The sequence below is a fragment of the Peromyscus maniculatus genome, chromosome 3 (genome assembly GCF_049852395.1).
Source record: "Peromyscus maniculatus bairdii isolate BWxNUB_F1_BW_parent chromosome 3, HU_Pman_BW_mat_3.1, whole genome shotgun sequence".
NCBI classification, from domain to species: Eukaryota; Metazoa; Chordata; class Mammalia; order Rodentia; family Cricetidae; genus Peromyscus; species Peromyscus maniculatus.
The window spans coordinates 4,859,099-4,880,000 of NC_134854.1; the positions used below are offsets into that span (position 1 = coordinate 4,859,099).

General features: G+C 39.8%; 1 protein-coding gene across 2 annotated transcripts in view; it reads left to right on the forward strand.

Moving 5' to 3' along the window:
* Positions 1–14,419, forward strand: part of Aass (aminoadipate-semialdehyde synthase) — a 52,672-nt gene extending 38,253 nt beyond the window's left edge. For both annotated transcript variants that reach the window (XM_016006860.3, XM_006988379.4), the window contains exons 19-24: positions 6,554–6,721; positions 8,485–8,580; positions 10,274–10,389; positions 11,016–11,104; positions 11,590–11,766; positions 13,571–14,419. In XM_016006860.3, coding sequence (XP_015862346.2) covers positions 6,554–6,721; positions 8,485–8,580; positions 10,274–10,389; positions 11,016–11,104; positions 11,590–11,766; positions 13,571–13,689 — 765 coding nt within the window. In that variant the 3' untranslated portion in view covers positions 13,690–14,419. The remainder of the gene's footprint in view (positions 1–6,553; positions 6,722–8,484; positions 8,581–10,273; positions 10,390–11,015; positions 11,105–11,589; positions 11,767–13,570) is intronic.
* Positions 14,420–20,902: the final 6,483 nt, after the last annotated feature.

Consider the following 20,902-nt stretch of genomic DNA (forward strand, 5'->3'; position numbering starts at 1 on the left):
AGTACATCAGGATGGAACTAATATTTCTTCCCGGTATGCTATCTAACAGCGTTATTAGTATTACTTTCACTATTTTATAAAAATGAGATCAAGGCATGGAGAGGATGGCTAAGGCCCTCCTCTGAGAATCAACCCTGGTTTCAACTAACTACAATGCTATTAAAAATTGTTTTTATGTTAATTTTTTATTATGTGTATAAGTGTGCACGTGCATCCGTACCTCTACGAGTCATGGTGCAAATCCAGAGGTTAAGAACAACTTGTGGGAGCCGATTCTCTCCTACTAAGGAGGTTCAAACCCAGATCCTCAAGCTTGGTGGCAAATGCCCTCACTAGCTGAGCCATGTCATTAACTCCTCCTTTTATGAGATTCCTTTTTTTGTTAGGGGAGTTAGACACTGGATTAAATAACTGTCATCCAAGGAACAATTTCCAAAAGTCTAATTTGTCACAGACCTACAGTCAAGAGTTCAATTGCCTAGCCTATGTGGAGAGATTGAGGCTGGGAAGCGGAGTGTAACAGAAGAGGATGTGCTCATCCTTGAAGGAATGGAAGGTGCCAGGCGGGCAGGAGAGCTGTCGTTTGAGACAGAACATGGATAGGAGGAGGAAGTGGAGTGAGCCACACAACACAGCTGCAGTTAGAGAATGCAAGGGCAGAGCAGGCATCGAAACCACAGCTGGCCACCTCTGTATTTGTGTCTCTAACTGCAAGGAAAGACTCACGCTTGGGAAGAAAATGTATCAGGACCGAGGAGGGTTCTTTTGTGAATCATCTATCCTAAGCACCTCCCTTACCTTGCTCTCCAGTCTCAGCCCATCATGATAAGTAATGCATTCTGATCTATAGTAAAAAGATTTTTTTCTAATATTCATGTTATACATTTTCAGCTTATATGTGAATCTAAATATTTTTCAGGACTAAAGTTTTTTTCTTTAAATTTTGAATTTTTATATTGGTATGTGCATAAATTATATACAATGTAACACATGTATTTATGCAAGAACTATGTCAGTGTAATTAGCATAATGGTCACCTCAAACATTCATCTTTTTATGTATTTGTGTGTGGTAAGGTCATTTGAAAATTCCCTTTCCAGATAATATTTAGGGAGAGAGGAATAAAATTACCGATAGCTACGAGGAAGGCATTTATAGAATGAGTATAGTTAGCAGTCACATAGTTTATATTTGACAGGATTGCCTATGAAACAACATATGTGTTTCTACCAGCCTTGGTCACTTATGCCTGTGATAATGGCTCATAGATATGGCTACACATTGAATGAATCATAATGAAAGTTTGAAAAGTATGGATGCCTAAAACTCATTCCTGAAGATTTTAATTTGCTAGACTTTGGCAAATTTTCAAAGCTTACCAAGTGATATATTTTTTTTAACAAGCAGCTGAACTTGAGAACTTAGTAACTTAGTAAATGACTTAGTAACCAGAGGATCCCAGCTGAGTCTAACACTACTAAGCTAGCGAGGTGTTGTAGGGGGATGCTTTAGGATGAGAAAGGCACCGCTGAGCTCTGGGGCACATGCTGGCATCCTTCATAGTGTCTCCAGAAGCTAGGCAAGCATAAAGTTCCCCAGGCACCAGGCCCTGCGGTGTGATGGGGCACTGGCATTCCAGCTTGTCTTGACATCCTGTGAATCATGAAGGTTTGGAACAGAATCTTAGCCTGATGTTCCACCAATCATGCTTTCTTTTACATGCCTCAGCCTGTCTCCCTTCATGTGCCAGCCCCTTTCTCCTTTTGCAGTCTGTCTGGCTCATGTTTGGTACAGAGTAATATGCAAAGGCTGGAAAAATGTCTGCTCTCATTGACCATGATGTTTCTGCGTAGGAGGCCATATAAATTATGAGAAAGACAAAAATTAAAGAGGCAGGCAGTGACCCAAATAAGTTTATTAGAATGCACACTATTTGGGGGAATACAATACCACATTTCCTCTTCAGGGACTAGTGAGGTATCAACATCAGAAGCCTGGCTTTGTGCTCTAGCCCTGACATCACCAGCTTCTTATCTGAAAACAAGGATGATAATAGCCACTTGGCTGCTTTCTTCTTTCTTTGAGACAAGGGTTTAACTGTGTAATAGTTGTCCTGGAACTAGCTTTGTAGCCAGGCTGGCCTGGAGCTCACTGATATCAGCCTGCCTCTGCCTCCTGAGTACTGGGATTAAAGGTGTGTGCCCATACTGTATCGTGCTTTGCATCATTCTTGTATAGCTAGTAAAGCCATGTCAATTGTGATCTGCCTAACAGCCGACTTACTGGCATTCCCCAAGTCTTTGGCAGATACTAGCTTTGGAAAGAACTCAGTGCTCCCCAGAGTTCAGGCAAAGCAACAAGTCATTTCTGACAGCACAAGTTGTATTTGCTGAATTTGAAGTGTCTCCCCCCACCCCCCACCCCTTTCCACTGCCTTTTCATCCTGAACTTGCTTTCTAAAATGGAGGGCTTTCTTGCATTTTTCTGACACTGGAGGATTTGAAGAGGAAAAACACGATGCTTCTCTTTTCTCTACTAAAATGATACTTTTTCAAGGTCTTGTACAGATCTGCTCTTGTAGAGTTTCCTAGCCATTCCAGGCTTTGTTCACTGTCCTTTTGTCTGAACTCAGAGCGTCTGACACTTAGGTGCTTGGATTGTCTGCGTCTAAAACTTTTCAGTGATTCATGTCTATAGCTCTGTTCCCCAATCTTTATTGATAAGCTTCTTAAAAACTGTCTCTCATGTTTTTGTTTTCCTGTCCCCTCTGCCACTGTCACCCTCAGCCACAAAGGAGGCCTTACAGAATTTACAGAACCATAGCGATGAAGCCCTCACTGCTTTGGGCTTAAAGTTGAAGCCCAAAACTTTTCTAGTAATTAGAAAGGAGCCTGTGAATTAGAGCGCAGTGCCTTGTCCCATGTTCTTGTGAGTTCTAGTCACTGGTACTGTTCTGATTCCTAGCAAATCTGACTGCCTCCCGTGTGTCTGGAGGCAGTGACTAGTCTTCTCTTAGTTCCATCCATTCATAGATGGTGGTACATCTTCCCATGGAAAGTGGGAAATTCATACTTGTGGGAAGCAAGCCCCTCCTCCTCTTTAGAAAATCAAGAGTTACTGATTGCTCCCTGTGCCCATTGCTACTCCAGCATGGCTTTTGGAGGATGCACTTGTATAAGAATCCTAGATGCTGTACTGTGCCAATATCCTTTTGAAAATACTGATCTAGAAATAAGCAAAATGAAGATGTTCATGTGATACAGTAGAAAGAATACAGGCAATGGGTCAGTTAGACAGACACAAATCTGCTTCTGTGTGACTCACAGCCTGTTTTTACTTCTAAAAAAATGTGTAATTACATGGATTAAAAGTAAGCACATAAAACACCAAAAGACTGATGGTCTCAAGTAAATGACAGCCTGTACATTTACTGTGTTAAGTTTCTTAATAGTTTAGTGGTTAATCCCAGTGATTCAAGGAGAAAGACCATCGACCCAAAACATCATGGCTTAATTAATTAAAGCAAGATTTGTTTATTCATATACATAGGCTGCTTCTCTATAAGGTGGGGTTGAAGAGGTCAGTATTGGACATGAGGAAGAGATCGTTTTTATAGCTCAGGGATAGTGGGTTTACAAATGGAGGATTTGTAGGGCAAAATAGGTTAGGTTACCAGAGCAGAGCATAAGCATAACAAGTTAGTCATAACAACCTTCTGAAACAAAGACATGATTGTAAGGTGGCCATAACAACAGGTAGTCATAACAACCCTTTGAAACAAAGAATTGCAAGATAGTAATAATTTTTCTTAAACAAAAGCATGGTTGTTATTTCCAGGAACAGGCAGTACAGAACTATTTGTAGTTAAGGTTAAAGATGGGTTATAGCCCAATCCTTGAGAAACAGTGGTTTAATCATAAACAGGATGAGCCTCGTTTGTCTTTACTATCAGATGGCTTTCAAGCCCAAGATGGAGGTAGGCTGATTCATCACTTATTTTGAGTATTTGAGTATTTATTCTAAGATATAGGCCTGTGATTCTCATTGGTTAGGTGATGTGTGTGTGTGTGAAAAAGAACTGGACTCAGAGAATCCTACAACCACAACATGTAATGTGCTATACTTCTGCTGGGGGTGGATCTGGAGCACAAGCATTGTCTGAGCAGAGAGAAACCATTTTCTATGCAAAATGGATAGATGTATTTTAATGTCTCCATTGAAGTTCTTAATAGAATATTGAACTAGACAGGGCTTGTTTTGAACACAGGACACTGGGATTGCCAGCTGCTTATCAAATGGTGAGAAGTGTTACAATGCAGGCATCTTGACTGGTTCATTTCCTTTGCCATTTAAATAATCAAATGGTGGGAAAAATCTCATGTGCAATATGTAACAGCAGGGAAACTCTAAGATGCAGCAGACAGAAGCAGCTGGTGAAGAAAGGCTTTTAAGAGTGGTGAGGAAGCACACACACAGCAAGGCACAGAAAAGAACCCTCTGCAAAGTGTGTGTGTGTGTGTGTGTGTGTGTGTGTGTGCACACCCCGTCTCCTGTGTGTGTGTGTGTGTGTGTGTGTGCACACCCCGTCTCCTGTGTGTGTGTGTGTGTGTGTGTGTGTGTGTGTGTGTGTGCAGAGGGAACCTGGGAGTCCCAAATTCAGTTTCTCCTTAAGGAGAGGGCCTAATAGTAGGAAAAAAGTTCACCAGGTTTTAAGCTTCCAGGCTTTTGTATCAGGTCAGGAGGTTGATGAAGAAGCCAGCATCCTGGAGAGGAAGAAACCAGCCATCGTGGAAGTTCAAATCCTTACTACCTGGTGGTGACGCCTCTCCCTGTCTGTCTGCCTCTGTTTAACTCTCAGTTCCTCATACCCACACTGTTAATTTGGGATCAGGTCCATCAGTTGTTAATTTCTCTAAGTGAATCACTAGCAGCCAGTTTAAACTATCTGATTTTATGAACTTGCTGATTTATTTTAAGTTGGTAATTTTTTTCTTCCTTTTTTTTTCTTATTATATAGGGTCTTAGTATATAGTCTAGGCTGGCCTCGAACTTTTAGCAATTCTCCTGTCTCAGTGCTCCAAACTCTGGGATTATAGATTTTTATTACAATGCCTGGCAAGAGTTTTTCTTTAAAAATTAGCCTGATCTTCAACTGAAGAAGCAGGACTTTAGAGTTGCTGTAGGTTTCAGAAGTAAGATGGGTATAGAGACCCAGGTTGTGGCTTCTTTATTAGGTTGTTTTTAAAACTAGAATTCTATTAGAAGAAGTTTAATACAGTCTAAAGAAGGAGCTCTGATCAAATTAAATGAGAAGCATTCTTCACATTCTTGGGATTCTTTCTGAGATTCTAGAAGGTATACTTACTGCAAGTGATCTTTTCAACTGAAAAGATCTCACTTCACCCGGACTATGTACACTGCAGCCCATTTTTTTTTTCGTGGGTCCTCAGTAGTGTATGAATTAGTTTCCATTTTCTACCTTATGCTGCAATATAGGTGAGCTCATCCAGAAATGTATTCTGGGCACCATTGCCTCTAGCCCAGTATCCTTTGGGAAAATCCCTGTGAACCCTGGCAACTGTCTCCTGCAGTCTTAGTTTGTGCAGCTTTAGAAATTCGGTCAAATTGTTTCCAGCAGGACAAAGTCCAGCTTGACAGCAGCCTCAGCCCTGATTTTATCATTCCAGAATGTTTTTCATTATCTCAAGGACAACCACAGACTTCAAGCTCTAAGAGGAAATGTAATACTTTAAAGTTAAACATGAAACAGTGTCTCCTCGCACTTTGAATGTATGCTGGGGAGGGGTACGAGGCTCTAGGGAATCAGGGCTTAGCTTCTCACCAGCGGGAAGGTGTATTTGAGCTTCATTGTGTAGTCTTGGCATTGTCTCTGTTATGAAGGGAGGTCTTCCTTCTGCTGCCTCTTCAACATGCGCTTCAAGTTTTGTGCAGTTGCTGATGATTGGCGAACATTCAGCAAAGGCTTTTCCAGTGAACAAAGAGTGAACAAAAGATATGAATTGAATCCTATTCATTGTTTTCCTTGTTCTCGCTACAATGTGTGTCATCTCTGGCACATGCAATAATGAGTATTCAATAAATGACAGTTGGGAGAGTGAAACGTGCAAGACTAGTGTCTGGTGTATTCAGAGGAGATATGAGACTAAAGAAAGGAATATTGCCATTGCTGTCAGAGCATACAAGCCATTGAATGTATACTTGACGCTATTAGCTTACAAAAAAAGCAAAGCAAAGCAAGCAAACAAACAAAAAACCCCTAATATAGCATAATACTATTTTAATCAGGGGCAAAAGCCAATTGAAAACGAGACTTTTGTTTAGAAAATAAAGTGTATTAGGATGTGAAAGTTTGGGGGAAAGTCTGGCAAGTTATTCCAAGAGGAGCAGCTTGGCTAATAGCATGCTGAGTAGCAATCAGAGTTTCATTAATGTTTTTCAAAGCTCTGCTAGTTTTGTTTAATTACTTAATAATAATTAATTAAACATTAATAATTAATGCAGATAAGCCCAGCTCTTTTTCATTCTTCTTCAGGTTGTGAATGTGACAGGGGGAGCCTCTTTTCTCGACTCTGTCACATCCATGGATTACTTCCCAGGCCTGAACTTGGAAGGGTATCCTAACAGAGATAGTACACGATATGCTGAAATTTATGGGATTCCATCTGCCCACACGTTGTTGAGGGGTACATTGCGATATAAGGTAAGTGCTATATTTTAAAAGCATTGCTAGTTTTGGTGTAAGTAGTGTATATGCTTATTTGTTTTCTAATAATTAGAATGAAAAACCAAGTTGGAGTTTATTTTTTCAGAAAATAAGTTAGTTATTAAGTTACTTGGCAACCTCATACTTTTGTATAATGCATTCTGGTTACTCTCTCCTAAACCTCTTGTCCCCCCCACTCCCCACCTACCCACCATTTTCCTTGTGTGTCCCTTACCAAGGTGTATGACTTGGTTTTGTTGTATGACCTGTTTAGTTTAATCAGGGCTGTTTGTCTGATTGTTGAATTGGTACTATCCCTTAGGAAGTCTGGCAGGGTTACCAGTGGGTACAAACTGAAGGCAGTGTCTTCCCCTTTTCTGGACTCTATCCATAGGAAATCATTAAGCAGTGAGGGACTGAGGCCCCTCCCTGAGTTCCTCCTCCACCCTTGCCTGGTTGTTGATACACATACACTGCCGTCATCCACAGTAGCTGAGAGTTCATAATTGCAGTGACTGTGCATTGTCTAGAATATGGCACTTCTCTTCCCTGCTCCCTGCCCTCCAGCTCTTCCCATCTTTCTGCTTCTGCTTCTGCAGTGTCCCATGGGATGGTTTAAATGCCTTGTTTTGGGCTGAACCCTCAACTGCTGCTTATTCTCTGCTCCTATGCAGCTAGGACATTCTGTTTCCAACACAGTTTGCTGGTTTAAAAAAATCCTTTTATTAAATTGTTAGGAGACCCAATTCAAAATAGTGAATTTTTTGGCTCTCTAGGGATAGGGAGCAAGTAGGAGGCTAGCTTTAGGTATACCTGGATTTGAGCACTTCATTTCTTGGTCTTGTAAGATGACAGTGGTCTTAGGTTCCCCGCAGTACCAAGTTGGTTCCAGCTTCCTGTTATGGTCTATTAGGTTCAAATCCATTGTGAGTAACTAACTGCCCCTTTTCCTAATGGCTAAACATATAAATTTTGTTTTGTTAGCTGTGATTTATTTTTGAGACCAGTGTCCTCTATGTTTCCAGAGCTTATGATAAGGTTAGCATCATTCGAAACACACGAACTGAGTCTGGGAGAAGTGACAGGGTTAGATGGACTTCCTGAAAGCAGATCTGAAATTCTTTCTTAACCACAAAACAGAATCTTCAGTTGATCACACTTGAGATGTTATAAATATGTTCAAAATGAGAAAACCAGGCAAAGGAGTCCTAGCATGGCGTCCTTCCCCATATTCTATACATAACTAGCTCTTCACTATAGAATGAGTTCTCTGCTTTTAGGGGGATATGGGTTATTGTTCTTTCTATCACCAGAAAGCAAAATAGATAGGAACTAAGCTGATAGAGTGCTTATCTAGCATGCCCAAGGCCCTAGAACGGATCCTTAGCACATAAAGAGAACACAAAGCAGTGTAATAAAGAAAAGATCAAAATCTGACTGTTCTATCAAATAATATTCTGTTAAACTGCATTATATAATTCACCAGGAAATTAGCCCATATGCTGCCAGAACATACCATACAACATAGTATTGAGAAAATGAAAAAGGACCCATTTATAAAGTCTTTTATGTGAACCCATTAAATTATGATACTGTTAATATATCAGCAATGAAGATTATTTCCAAATAAGTTATAAATATAAAACACTCTTTAAAAACGCTTAATTAGTTGTAAAGGTAGATCTTGCTTAAAAAAAAAGCTAAAAATTCATTTGTCTTTTAAGGGAAAATAATTCATTTGCTACTTATTAATTCTTCAGGGATATTCTAAGGCTTTGAATGGATTTGTAAAGTTGGGTCTCATCAACAGAGAAGCATATCCTGCCCTCCTACCTGAGTCCAACCCTCTCACCTGGGTGAGTATCTCCAGAATTCCTTGCTGTCCGCTGCACACATGCCTTCAGAGATGACCCAGTTGATAAATATTGGATCCCTAGTCATTGGGCATCCTCTGCCAATGCAATAAGCCAATCAAGCCAAATTAATAAGTCCAGGTGTAATAAACAGCAAAGCAACTCCCAGGTGACTCTTGGGAAGGCAGAAGAGCAATCGTGTGGTGGGTCTGGCAGACCAGGTCTTAAATACTCTGTAGGCATGGTCTTGGGCAGCCCCAGGGGAGGAGCTGACCCTTGGCAGGCTTTCTAAGGGGCTGGGTCTGGAGAGAGCAGCTCCAGGGGAGAGGCACCCCTTGGCATGCTGAGGGCGTGGTTTGTAATCCCCCCTCCCTCGGCCAACTGGAGATCCCCAACACCAGTGAGAGATAAGTTTTGAAGAGAACTAAACAAAACAAACAAACAAAAAACAAACAAACAAAAAAAACTCCAAAGCATCCTTTCTGTAGCTGATGTACAATGATGAGTCCTGAGAACATCTCCTCCCCCTTCCTCATTTGGGGAAGATGGAGAAGTTGATGGGCTAATATGCCTGGTCTGCTCCTGTACTCACTCCACAGGATCTTCCCCCTGACCCCTGGAAGGAGATGCCTTCACTCTGTTTTGGACTCTGGAATTTTCCAGTTGTATAGGTCATTTGGGCCCACTGAGTGTGATAATTGGGAGGGTGCTGGTATGAATCTTGCCAGTCCTCTCATTGGGCCATGTATGATCATGAGTAATAAGTTTATTACTGAGTCTTAGGCATTTCTGTGTCATATCCTGGAGTCTTGGAGTTGGACTGGAATTTAGAACTCATAGCTGAATATCAAGTAGAGCTCCCACTAGTGGCTGGCATCTAAATACCAGCTGAGCAGGTAGGCTGGGAAGCAATGTACTCCTCCTGGGTCTCCCAGGATGCTGTTAGTTATTGTGTAGAACACAAACAACACTCTGGTTGCATAGCATCAGATTATAAACATTTTAGACTTTGTGGGCCAAGCAGTCTCTGCAGAGCACTCTAGTACTGCCACAGACGATGCATAAACACGTGTGTGGGTAGGTACATCTTCCAGTGAACTCCTAATTCATAAAGCAGGCAATGAGCCACACTGCGCCTGGGAACCAATTGGCTGACTTCTGATCTGGAGCCTAGCTTCCTCCCAGGACCCTGGAAAAAGTTTTGTTTAGAAAGAAGAAAAAAAATCTATGGCCACTCTTTTAAGTGTTCTTTTGAAATTTGATTCCCTGCGAGGTCTTTCTCATCTTCTGAAGTGACAAAAGAAGTCTGGTTGCCATTGGCAACCACAGCAGTAAGTCCCCTGTACTTTAACCTGCTCCAGATTGATGGCTACAGGGTGTGTGTGGAGTATGGGTGAAAACAGTGATGGAGAAGATACATGACCAGGAAGTGTTTTAGTGTTTCCCTTTTTTACCATTGACTTTTTATTGTTAAACATTGTTCTGGAATCCTGTGCATTTGTGATATATCGATATGCATGCATGCATATGCATATATTTATACACATGTAATTTATGTCTCAATTTTCTATTTAATTTTTTTTCTAACAAACTTGAGGTCCACTTGATGTCTGATGTCTTGATAGACTTATTTCTCAGATCATTGATGTTTTGCTACTTAGGGGCTTAGACTCTCCATGTTTCTTTTTCCAATCAGAAACAGCTCCTGTGTGACCTAGTTGGAATTTCCCGCTCCTCTTCATGTGAGAAGCTTAAGGAAGTTGTCTTTACAAAACTGGGAGGGGACAGTACCCAGCTTGAGGCTGCTGAATGGTAAGGGCCCCTTTTTTCATTTAGATCAAAACACATTGGACCAGTGATTAATGATATAGTCCTTTCTGGCCAAAGAAAGGCTATGGCATACCACACATGTATTTGTCTTTGATTAGTTAGCTGTTTATTAGCTAATTAATGCTCATTAGGTTGGTCTTAGAGAGATTATAATGTATTATGTTTATATTGGGATAAAAAAGTAAAGTGAAGAAATCTGATGGCAATTATGACCTGGAAAATGTTTATTTTAAAGCATTTTCTCATTCCATTCCTGGATAAAGTGGGATTTCTCTGAGTATTTCCCCACTGACTGCAGAATATTCATTCATGTGACTATGGAATATTATTCATACAAGTATACTTAATGTGAGACAAATAATCTGTAAATTAACCCTTAAATGTCATAAAACATGAGCTTTTTTTATACCTTCTTGCCCTGCTCTATGGAGCAGTGTCTCAGGGAATCTGGGGAGATCCTGAAGCTAAGGAGTTCCTTTTATTACTATTTTTCAGTTTAAGTGAATCTTAGAACTTGTGAGTTAATGCCAAAGAGCCGAGGAGCTCTTTTCTACTCCCTAGAGAACGTGCATAGGCTGTGAACTAACAGAGACACTTGTGCTTTTCAGGTTGGGCTTATTGGGGGATGAGCAGGTCCCTCAGGCAGAGTCTATCGTGGATGCATTCTCCAAGCACTTGGTCTCAAAACTCTCCTATGGTAGGTTGTGGGTTTTCACTAAACATTGCTGAAGACAATCACAAGACAGTTTGGCCAAAGGATTGGTGTTGGGAGCGGTGGCCATGCAACAGGAAGGGAGAGATTGAAAAGAGGGAAAGGGCACTGGGCTGAGGCAATAACAGAAAAATCATTAGGAGATAATGAATTCAGAAACTATGAGAAGGAAGAAAGAGTTTTGTATTTAATGTATTAGGTAAATACCAAAGCAATATTTTTGGGAGCAAGTGTCCATCTTTCTTGTCACACCAACCAAACTACTCCATACTGAGAAAGGAATGTGGTCAATGTTTTTTTTTTTTTTTGTTTTTTGAGGTTTTCACTGATCTTTGGGTAAAAAGCATCATAAATGGTTATCTAGAGATCCTATGTAATTGGATGGGAAACTTCAGAGAAGGGCAAAAAGGTAAAATACAAATAATAGTTAAGCTACGATGATGATTTAGAATGTTTGCATTTGTTTTAAGGCCCTGAAGAAAAAGATATGATTGTGATGAGAGACAGCTTTGGCATCAGGCATCCCTCTGGACATTTAGAAAATAAGATCATTGATCTTGTGGTTTATGGAGACTTCAACGGCTTTTCGGCAATGGCTAAAACTGTGGGGTTACCGACAGCCATGGCAGCCAAAATGTTGCTGGATGGTAAGTTCACTTTCGTCATGACTGGGTCTGTTTCCTCTTTACCTTCAAGTCAACCAGTGCCTAGACAGCAAATAGTTTGCTTTACTGAAAATGATCAGTCTTGGAAGATACCTGGGGGCCACACTATGGTGAGGAGTGAGCATAGGCCCTGACATGAGACCAAATTTTCACCCAGCTCAGTCACAGGACCTCTGAATGATGGAACAAATGTAGCTCAACATCTGTGGGCCAAGGTCTCTTCATATTGAAAGTGGAAACTCAGGCTTGTTTTGATGGTGTCTTCAACCCCTTTGTCTCTTAAAAATCCTCCCTTCTTGTTTCTAGTTTTAGAGAGTGGTTGCTCTGAATTAGCAGAAGGTGTTCATTTGTAGATCATGAGGGTTATAGACTGTGGTTTATTAATGTTCATATCTTAGTATCTTATACACACTGAACAACTATTTCCGAGGTGTTCCATGACCTACAGTGGCATTTTTATTGTGAATGGTTATTGTGAGTTAGAAGATACTTTAAGGGAAGATACATTAAATAGAGCTGAAGAACTGAAAAGCTCAGTTCAGCCACACAGGCCCCTGTAGAGTATCAGCTGCTTCCTTGGGTGACCTTGTGGTTGATTGGTATCTGTGACTCCCTGTTACTTCCCAGCACTGTGGCACACTGTCATAAAGGACATCACTAGCTTGGACAAAGCTCACATTCTAAGAATAACTTGTTCTTAATGTTTTTACTCCATTAACAAACTTGAAATCCATGAAGCCACCCCCCTTCTTTTTTATTCTTCTCTCATACAATACATTCCGACGCAGTTTCTCCTCCCTCTACTCCTCTCATTCCCCCTATCCCTTCCCTTCTCCCCTAATTCCACTCCTCCTCTATTTCCCTTCAGAAAAGAGCAGGCCTCCCAGGGATTTCAACAGAGCATAAAATAACAAGATGCAATATGATGAGACACAAACCCTCATATCAAGGCTGAACACGGTAACCCAGGAGGAGGAAAAGGGTCTCAGGAGCAGGCAAAAGAGTCAGGAATAACTGTGCTTCCACTGTTAGGAGTCCTACAAGAAGAAGAAGCTACACAACCATAAAATATATGCAGAGGACCTAGCACAGATCCATGCAGGTTCTCCGATTGTCAATTTAGTCTCTGTGAGTCCCTATGAACCCCCCCCTCTCATAGTGTGGGCCTCAAGTTAGACCAGTTGTTGGTTGGCCACTCTCACAAGTTCTCTGCTTCCTTTCCTTCAGCACATCTTTCAGGCAGGGCAAATTGAAGGTCAAGAATTTTGTGGCTGGACTGGTATCCCAGTTCCACGCCTGGAAGCCTTGCCTGGTTACAGAAGGTGGCTGGTTCAGGCTCCACATGCCCCTTTACTAGGATTCCTCCATAGGGTCACCGTCATAGATTCCATTCCAGGGAGTGTCCCCTGCACTAGTTCTCCACATAGTCTCCCAAATGCTCCCCCCATTCCGGCCATCTTTCCCTGTCCTCTCTCCCTCACACCCCTCCTCGCTTGATCCCTCCTATTCCCATCTCCACCCACCACAGTCCACCCACAGAGTCCAGGGAGATCATGTGTCCCCCTTGAACCCTTCTTGTTACTTACCTTCTCTGGGTCTAGGTTGGGACTTTCTGTAAAGAATTTCAAATTTTAATTTTTCATGTTCTCTCTTTATGGTCACATATAGATTGAACACCTTAGCTTTGGAATACAATACCAGTTGGCCCTGGTGTTGGACTCTTCAAATGGAAATGGATCTTTAACATCACCTTTAAATTGAAAATCAAAAATGTGTTTTCTTTTAGGTGAAATTGAAGCCAAAGGCCTAATGGGGCCATTTACAAAGGAGATCTATGGGCCAATATTGGAGCGGATTAAAGCAGAAGGCATTGTATTTAATACACAGAGCACAATCAAGCCATAAATGGGAATTCATTTTTCTAGGCATCAAAGCTGTCAATTTGTGTATGACAAACTTGCTTATTGATGGGCTAAAGCATGAAGTTTTATGTTTTGAGTATAACTCATTTAAAACATGAAGCATATGTTTTGAGTAAGTTAATGCAATGGTGTTTTTGAAACTCAAATCTCTATTTTAGTAAAACTTTTGGAGTAGACAATGTCAGTCATTACAGAGACCTTTAATAAGTCTATTGTGTATTTTTTTGTGTGTAAAAGTGATGATGATCATAGTTTAATTTATTGTGCTTCTTCTTTCTTATAAGAACATATCAGCAAATGCAGTTCTACTATTTTTTTTGCCAGAAAAATTGCATGTAGTTATATTTTTGTATTTTTCAAATTGATTCTGCTAGACATGTTTAGACTGACATGTCTACAATTGCAAAAGTAATGTTTCATGCCTTTTGTAAAGTTATGATCTATTTAGTAAAATTTTTTTGAAAATTATTTTCTCTTGAACTTTTGGAAAAGAGAATTGATACAATAAATTCACAGTCCTCGTTATCCTTTTATTACAAGCAGAGAAAGTGTTTGAAAAACTCTAGCACCCCTTCACAATAAAAACAAAACAAAAAACCCACCACAAAACACATAACAAACAAAGACTAGAAAGGGATGCCCTTATAAAAGATAGCCATGAAAAACCCACAACGTGTATCATATTTAATGGCAAAATACTGAATGATTTTCACCTAACACCACAAGTAAGACAGGAATGTGTCACTTGGCCACAGTGATTCAATCTGTATTGAGGGGTTAGGCCATGGCAATTAGGCAACAAAATAAGATAAAAAACATCTGTACTCGAAAGGAAGAAAATGAACTCTATTTGCATAGAATTTCCAAGAACTGCATAGAAAACCCAAAGACACAGTGAAAAGAATACAAAAGAAAATATCTGAATTTATCAATTTGGAAAAACTGCAGAATCAGGAATAACTTACATTATTTGCCTTTCTGTAAAGTATGAATGAGTGAACCAAAAGTGGCTTTAGAAAAACAATGTCAGCCGGGCAGTGGTGGTGCACGCCTTTAATCCCAGCACTCGGGAGGCAGAGCCAGGTGGATCTCTGTGAGTTCGAGGCCAGCCTGGGCTACCAAGTGAGTCCCAGGAAAGGTGCAAAGCTACACAGAGAAACCCTATCTCGAAAAACAAAACAAAACAAAAAGAAAAAACAAAAACAATGTCAACAGCATCAAAAAGAAAAAAAGTAATAAGATTGAGAGGTTAGAAGTGACACTCATATTTGTTCCATTGCCTTTTAAAAAGTGTGCTAAGACAATTCAGTGAAGAGAAATACCTGTTCATCAAATGATGATTGTAAACACGAATAACCAGAAACAATGAAGTTGGATCACTGCCTCATAGAAGATATAAGAACTGACTAAGGACGCATCTAAAAAAATTCTAAAAAAGAGTTAGCACTGTAAAAATCTGAGAATAAAACAAAAGCATAAATCTTCATGGGTTTGAATTAGGCAATGGTTTATTAAGTAACTGAAGCAAAAATCACAAGCATCAGAAGAAAAAAAATAGACCAACTGGACAAAATAAAAATTAAGAACTTTGGAGTTTCCAAGGAAACTGCTACAAAATAAAAACGCACACTTCCAAAGAACCCAGAGAATCAGATTTTTTTTGTAAATCATTTATTTAGGGAAGAATATGTAGCTAGAATATATAAAGAGCTGTTATAACTCAATATGAAAAAGATAACCCAATTTTAATAGTGTTCAGAACTTTGGATTTGGCAGTTCTCTAAAGATATACAAAAATTTAATAATAGTATGAAAAATGAAAACTAATTCTACAGTGAGATACTGCTTTATACCCATGAGAATGGCAGGAGTCATAAAGATAATAAATGTTAATGTAGACACAAAGATGTTGAAAGGACTATTGAAGAATAACCGAGAGCAATGGAGAAACCCTTATAAAAACCTGTACTTGGATATTAATAGCAACATTATTTGTAATATCTCACCAGTTAAAAAGTGAATAAATGTGAAATATCCACCCAATGGACTATTGCTCAATAGTAAGAAATGAGGTACATGTTACATATGATATGGATGAACACAAAGTATTCTGTGACAGAAAAGGCCACTTATTGTGTAATTTCATGTTGTGTCATTCAGAAAAACACATTTCTATATAGTGCTGGGAGAATTGAGAGGAAAACGGAATGACTACTAATAAACCTTTTAACAATGGCACAACTCTGAATATATTGAAAACCAGGAACTTGTACACTTGGAGTGTGTGATCTATGATATATACATGTATGTATATATTTGTACACACATATATGTATATGTGCAAGTATATGCACATAATCTCCAACTTATAAAAAGATTATATTTCAAGTAAAATGTATTTTCTTCTTTACAGAAATAGTTTTGGCTTTAAAACTCTGTTAAGTACCCATCTGACTTTAAGTGTTTGTCTTCTGGAATGTGAAACTAGTTCCTCCTTTGAGATCATCTAGTATTATGCATGGGTTATATGATAAGAAAATATCTGGTGCTATTTGGAAAGGATCAGAGTGGAAAAAGCATGCTCCCACTTGCCGCACACACACACACACACACACACACACACACACACACACACACACACACACCTGTATTTTTACTGTGTAATGACTAATGTCTGTTAGCGATGATAGGAAAGGAACAACAATGAGCTTGAACAAAGTTAGGAGCAATCAGACTCAACTAGCTCAATATGAAGTTTTCCTTCAGCGCTTTCAAGTAAAGGTAGCAGTGTGTGTGTGTGTGTGTGTGTGTGTGTGTGTGTGTGTGTAAGGTATACATGAATAAGTTCTAAGCACACAAGCATATTACTCTTCTAGGATCAGCAAGGCAAAAAGAGCCATAGACAATATGACTGTCCCAATAAAACTTTATTAGAAAAGCGTGATTGGTATACTTGACCCCCAAATATGAACTTTTGATCTAATTATTCTGGTTAACTTAATCCTCATATCTTCCATATTTTCATCTGTTAGTCTCTTCCAGATAATACCAATGAAGTATCACTATTGCCAAGTTTTCCTTGTTCTAGACTCAGGAGACAGTTAACTGGTTTTGTAAATAGTACTGTTTCCTTCTGTAGAGGTAATGCCCAGGGGTGGTATATAGGCTAAAGAAGATGCCTATCACCTACCAAAGTAGATGCTCAAAAGCATAGATATTTTTCCCCTTTTCTTGCAATAACATTTTTTCCTTCAAAATTTATGATTTTAACTTTGAAACTTTATTTGGAAGGATGATCATTTATGTTTGGAAGATGCTTCAAAGATTCATGCTACTCAAAAAGATGTACTTCCATATTTCATAATGAGGAATTTAAAATGGTTGTAGAGGTGAGAGCACCACAGTGATTGGTCAGTCCTCTGAGTCTACAGATGAGAAAATGTATCTCAGAGTTAAATGACTTACCTGGGGTGGTAAGACTTCATACTGAAACAATTCATTATCTGAAGACACCCAAAGTAGGTGACACATTTCAGTAGCTATCTGTTTTACAAAGAATATCTTTGAAATTCAGTCTTTTTTTGCACATGTATGTGATATGCATGCAAAGTGTATGCAAATTTACATGTGTGTAGACATGTTGCTCATGCATAGGTGTGCACATGGGGGCCTGAGGTGGTTGTTGAGTGTCTTCTGTGATTTCTTGATTTCTCTCCTCCTACGATGCTAAGGCAGAGTCTCTCACTTGAATCCAGAGCTCACTCATTCTTCTAGTCCAGCCAGCTAGCTTGCTCTGGGATCTCCTGTTTCTGCCTCCCATGTGCTGGCATTACACATGGAACACCACCTGCCCAGAACATGACTTGAAAAGGCTTACAGGGAAATGCTGGCTGTCTTTGCAACAATACATGTTAGTAGTTGAGAACCAATCAAATGCTGCCTTCTTCCTTCTCCTTCTCCTCTTTCTCCCTGTAATCTTTTAGTCTTAGCAATCTTTCTTAATTTTTATTATTTAGCACAAAGGACAAAATACAGTAGTGAGTCCTAAATTGTTAGGTAATTAAGAGGCTTTGTCTCTACAATTTTAGTTATCGCTATAGTATGATAGCCTTCCAGGTTTGTTGATTGACAATGCATATGAAATGAACAGATCACACATAAACCTTGGATCTAGAAGAGCCTGGTGAGGTGGCATGGCCACTGCTCTCCTCTTTGAGTGACAGTTACTCTTGACTATTGTCAAGCACAGCTACTCAGGCATTTGACTCGAGTGTGATAATTTCATTTCTCCTGAACCTGGTTCATGGTGAGGCTGGCATAGGTAAAAACAGCTCCCTACAGAAACAGGACAGTCCCAACCAAGAAAAAAGTTACATCTTCTTGGGTTAGCAAATTGTTTGCAAAATGATTGATTCTCTCCAGGTTGAGAGAAATACTAAAAGGGAGAGAAAATGAACGGAGTTGAGTTCTTGCAGGGAAGAAAGCAGAAGAGATGTTATGAAACACAGGAAGGGAGCAAGACGAAAGGTGTGAGAGCAGCCAGTACTCATTGACGCTGACACAACCTAAAAAACGTTTCTACAGGACCACCTGGCTGCCAGTGTACTTCTGGTTTTTATCAGTCCCCAAGCACAATGGCTTAAAGTGTCAGTCACTCATCTGGCTCCTCACTATGCAGGTAGGGCCTGGCTCAGTGTGAACAGCTTATCTGTCCCAGGAAGTGTCACTTGGACTGTGTTGATGGTGACCAGGAGAAGCTACTTCAATGTCTCACTTCATACACGGTCAGTACCTCCATCTAGATATCAGCTGGAAGCTGGGGTTTGGGGTCAGGACCATGGATTCCTTCCACTGCCGTGTGGCCTTGTGTCAGCCTGGTGGCACTGTTCCAAGACAATGTCCCAAGAGAATCCGATGCAAGCATTTTGTTACTCAACCTTGGCAGTCAGGACTGCCAAGGGGTCATCTGTTCCACTGGTAAATTGGATGAGTGTCAAGGGACATGGGAGCAAAGCTGGGCTTTTAAATAACAATCCGCCACAGATTGGCGCCCTAAGGGCAGTGGCAGGGAGGTGGATTCTGTGAACAGCACTAAGAACCCCAGGGCTCTCAGCCTTTCTTCTTGGCTTCAATTTTATTTGTGTGTATTTTCTACATCGTTCCCTTAGCCTTTTTATGTGTTCTCATGGGCTTCAAACTGGAATACCACATAGGAAAACTGGGGAAGATTTCTCATTTAACAGTGTCTAAAAACAAACAATACAACACAACACACACACACACACACACACACACACACACACACACACACACACACGTAAGAAAAGCCTGGAAATGCATAATTTCAACTTCCTGTGTTGTCTAAAAGCAATTACTTGAAATAAGTGTAATAATAGCATTTGCTATTTTAGTACCTTAATTTTTAAAACATCAATGCTGATAATTTTTTAATAGAAGATTAACTAAGTTAGTAAGAAAGATATAAATTCTTTGCATTAGCCCATCTCTTTCTGGATATTTCAGAACTATTATAACAACCATGGGACTGAAATAAGGAAACAGAAAGCAGAGAGCTGTGGTGAGTAGCATGTATAAAATTGTGGAGGGAGGCATTTCAAATTAACCTACCTGCAAAGATCCTCTAAGGTCAGTTTGTGCCTTCAGAGCTGTTTAGAAACCACCACTGGTGACAGATTAGTTAGAATTTCTTATCATTATGGATGTAAGGAAACATTTGAATTTCATGCTGTTTTTCTTACTCCTTGAAATCCTGTTTTCATTTTAAAGTCAATTATCTTAAGAGGTTAAAAAAACTTGTGAATTAGAGTTTAAGGCCAATAGTGTCTAGATTCTTAATACTAGTGTCGTGTTTTTCATTTATTTACTTCACTATTTAAAGCTACCGATTGTAATATCTCAACTTTTACTAAAGAGGGAGATTTGTAATGTGTCAGAACACCATACATTCAGCATATTGGTATTCCAGGTGAAATATTTTGCAAACTTGAGAATGATAGGCTAATTAAGGGTATGTAATAAAATACAGTTAGCAATGTCAAAAGACTATGTGATCACAATGCAGTCATAGTAATAAGATACTATCACATTAAACTCTGTGGATAACAGCTACAGATGTAATGAAACAATTAAGTTTCAGTAATGAATGGAGATGACTGCCAGAGGCTCATCTGACCTATTAATCCAGCATCATTATTGATGACTTGTCTTGCAATGTACTGTTATCACAAGAGTTCCAGAGATGAGGAAAGTTTGCCATACCTTCCAGGAATGTTCCGCATAGCTCTTGGATCCTAATGATAACATAGGATATCTGTCTTTTTCCCACTCTTGTGTGGCCTTCTGGTCCCAAGTTGTCTTTCTGGTTTCCACCCTCTTGACTAGGTTGACCTTTGTTTAGATTGGAGTCTATAGCAAGTCCAGCAGCTTCTAATGCCTGGCTTGGCTCTGAATCAAAAGCTCTATCACTTCCTGGCACATGGTGCTCTTTTTTGGCAACATTCTGATAATTATTCATAGCTAGCTTGGGCTAATAGAACAAAATACCAGGCTCAGGTATCTATATACTACATAATTTTCTTTTTCACAGTTCTAGAACTCAGAAAATCCAAGGCCAAAATGCTGACAAATTCAAGATCTGGCAAGAGCTTGCTTTTTTTTTTTTAATTTTTAAATTATTATTCTGTATACTCAGCTGTGGTCTTCTCACTGTGTGAAGATTCCGGGGATCTCTCTTCAGGTCTCTTTTATTTAAGGACATTGTTGTGTTTTGAATGTAAAATATCCCCCATAGACTTGTGTTTGAACACTCTGTAGTGCTGTTCTGGAAAGCTGTCTAGTGCTGTTCTAGAATTTGGCAGAAGTGAGTCATGGGGAACAGGCCTTGAAGTTTTATAGCCAGGGCCCATTTCCCATTCTCTCTCTGCTTCCTGCCTAAAGGTATGGCACGCCCCAAAGCCTCCTACTCCTGTTCCTCTGTTTCCCCTACCATGAAAGACCCTTTTCTCTCTTGTCAACCTAGGGGTGGCAATGTTAACACATGGATTTGGGGGAGTCATGCATATTCAGGCCATGGCAATCCCATAAGGCAAAAGAAATACACAATGGTTCTGCTTATTAAGCAAGTGGGTTCCAATTGTTTAATGGCACATCTTGTAGTGACAGCACCAGCAGCTGTG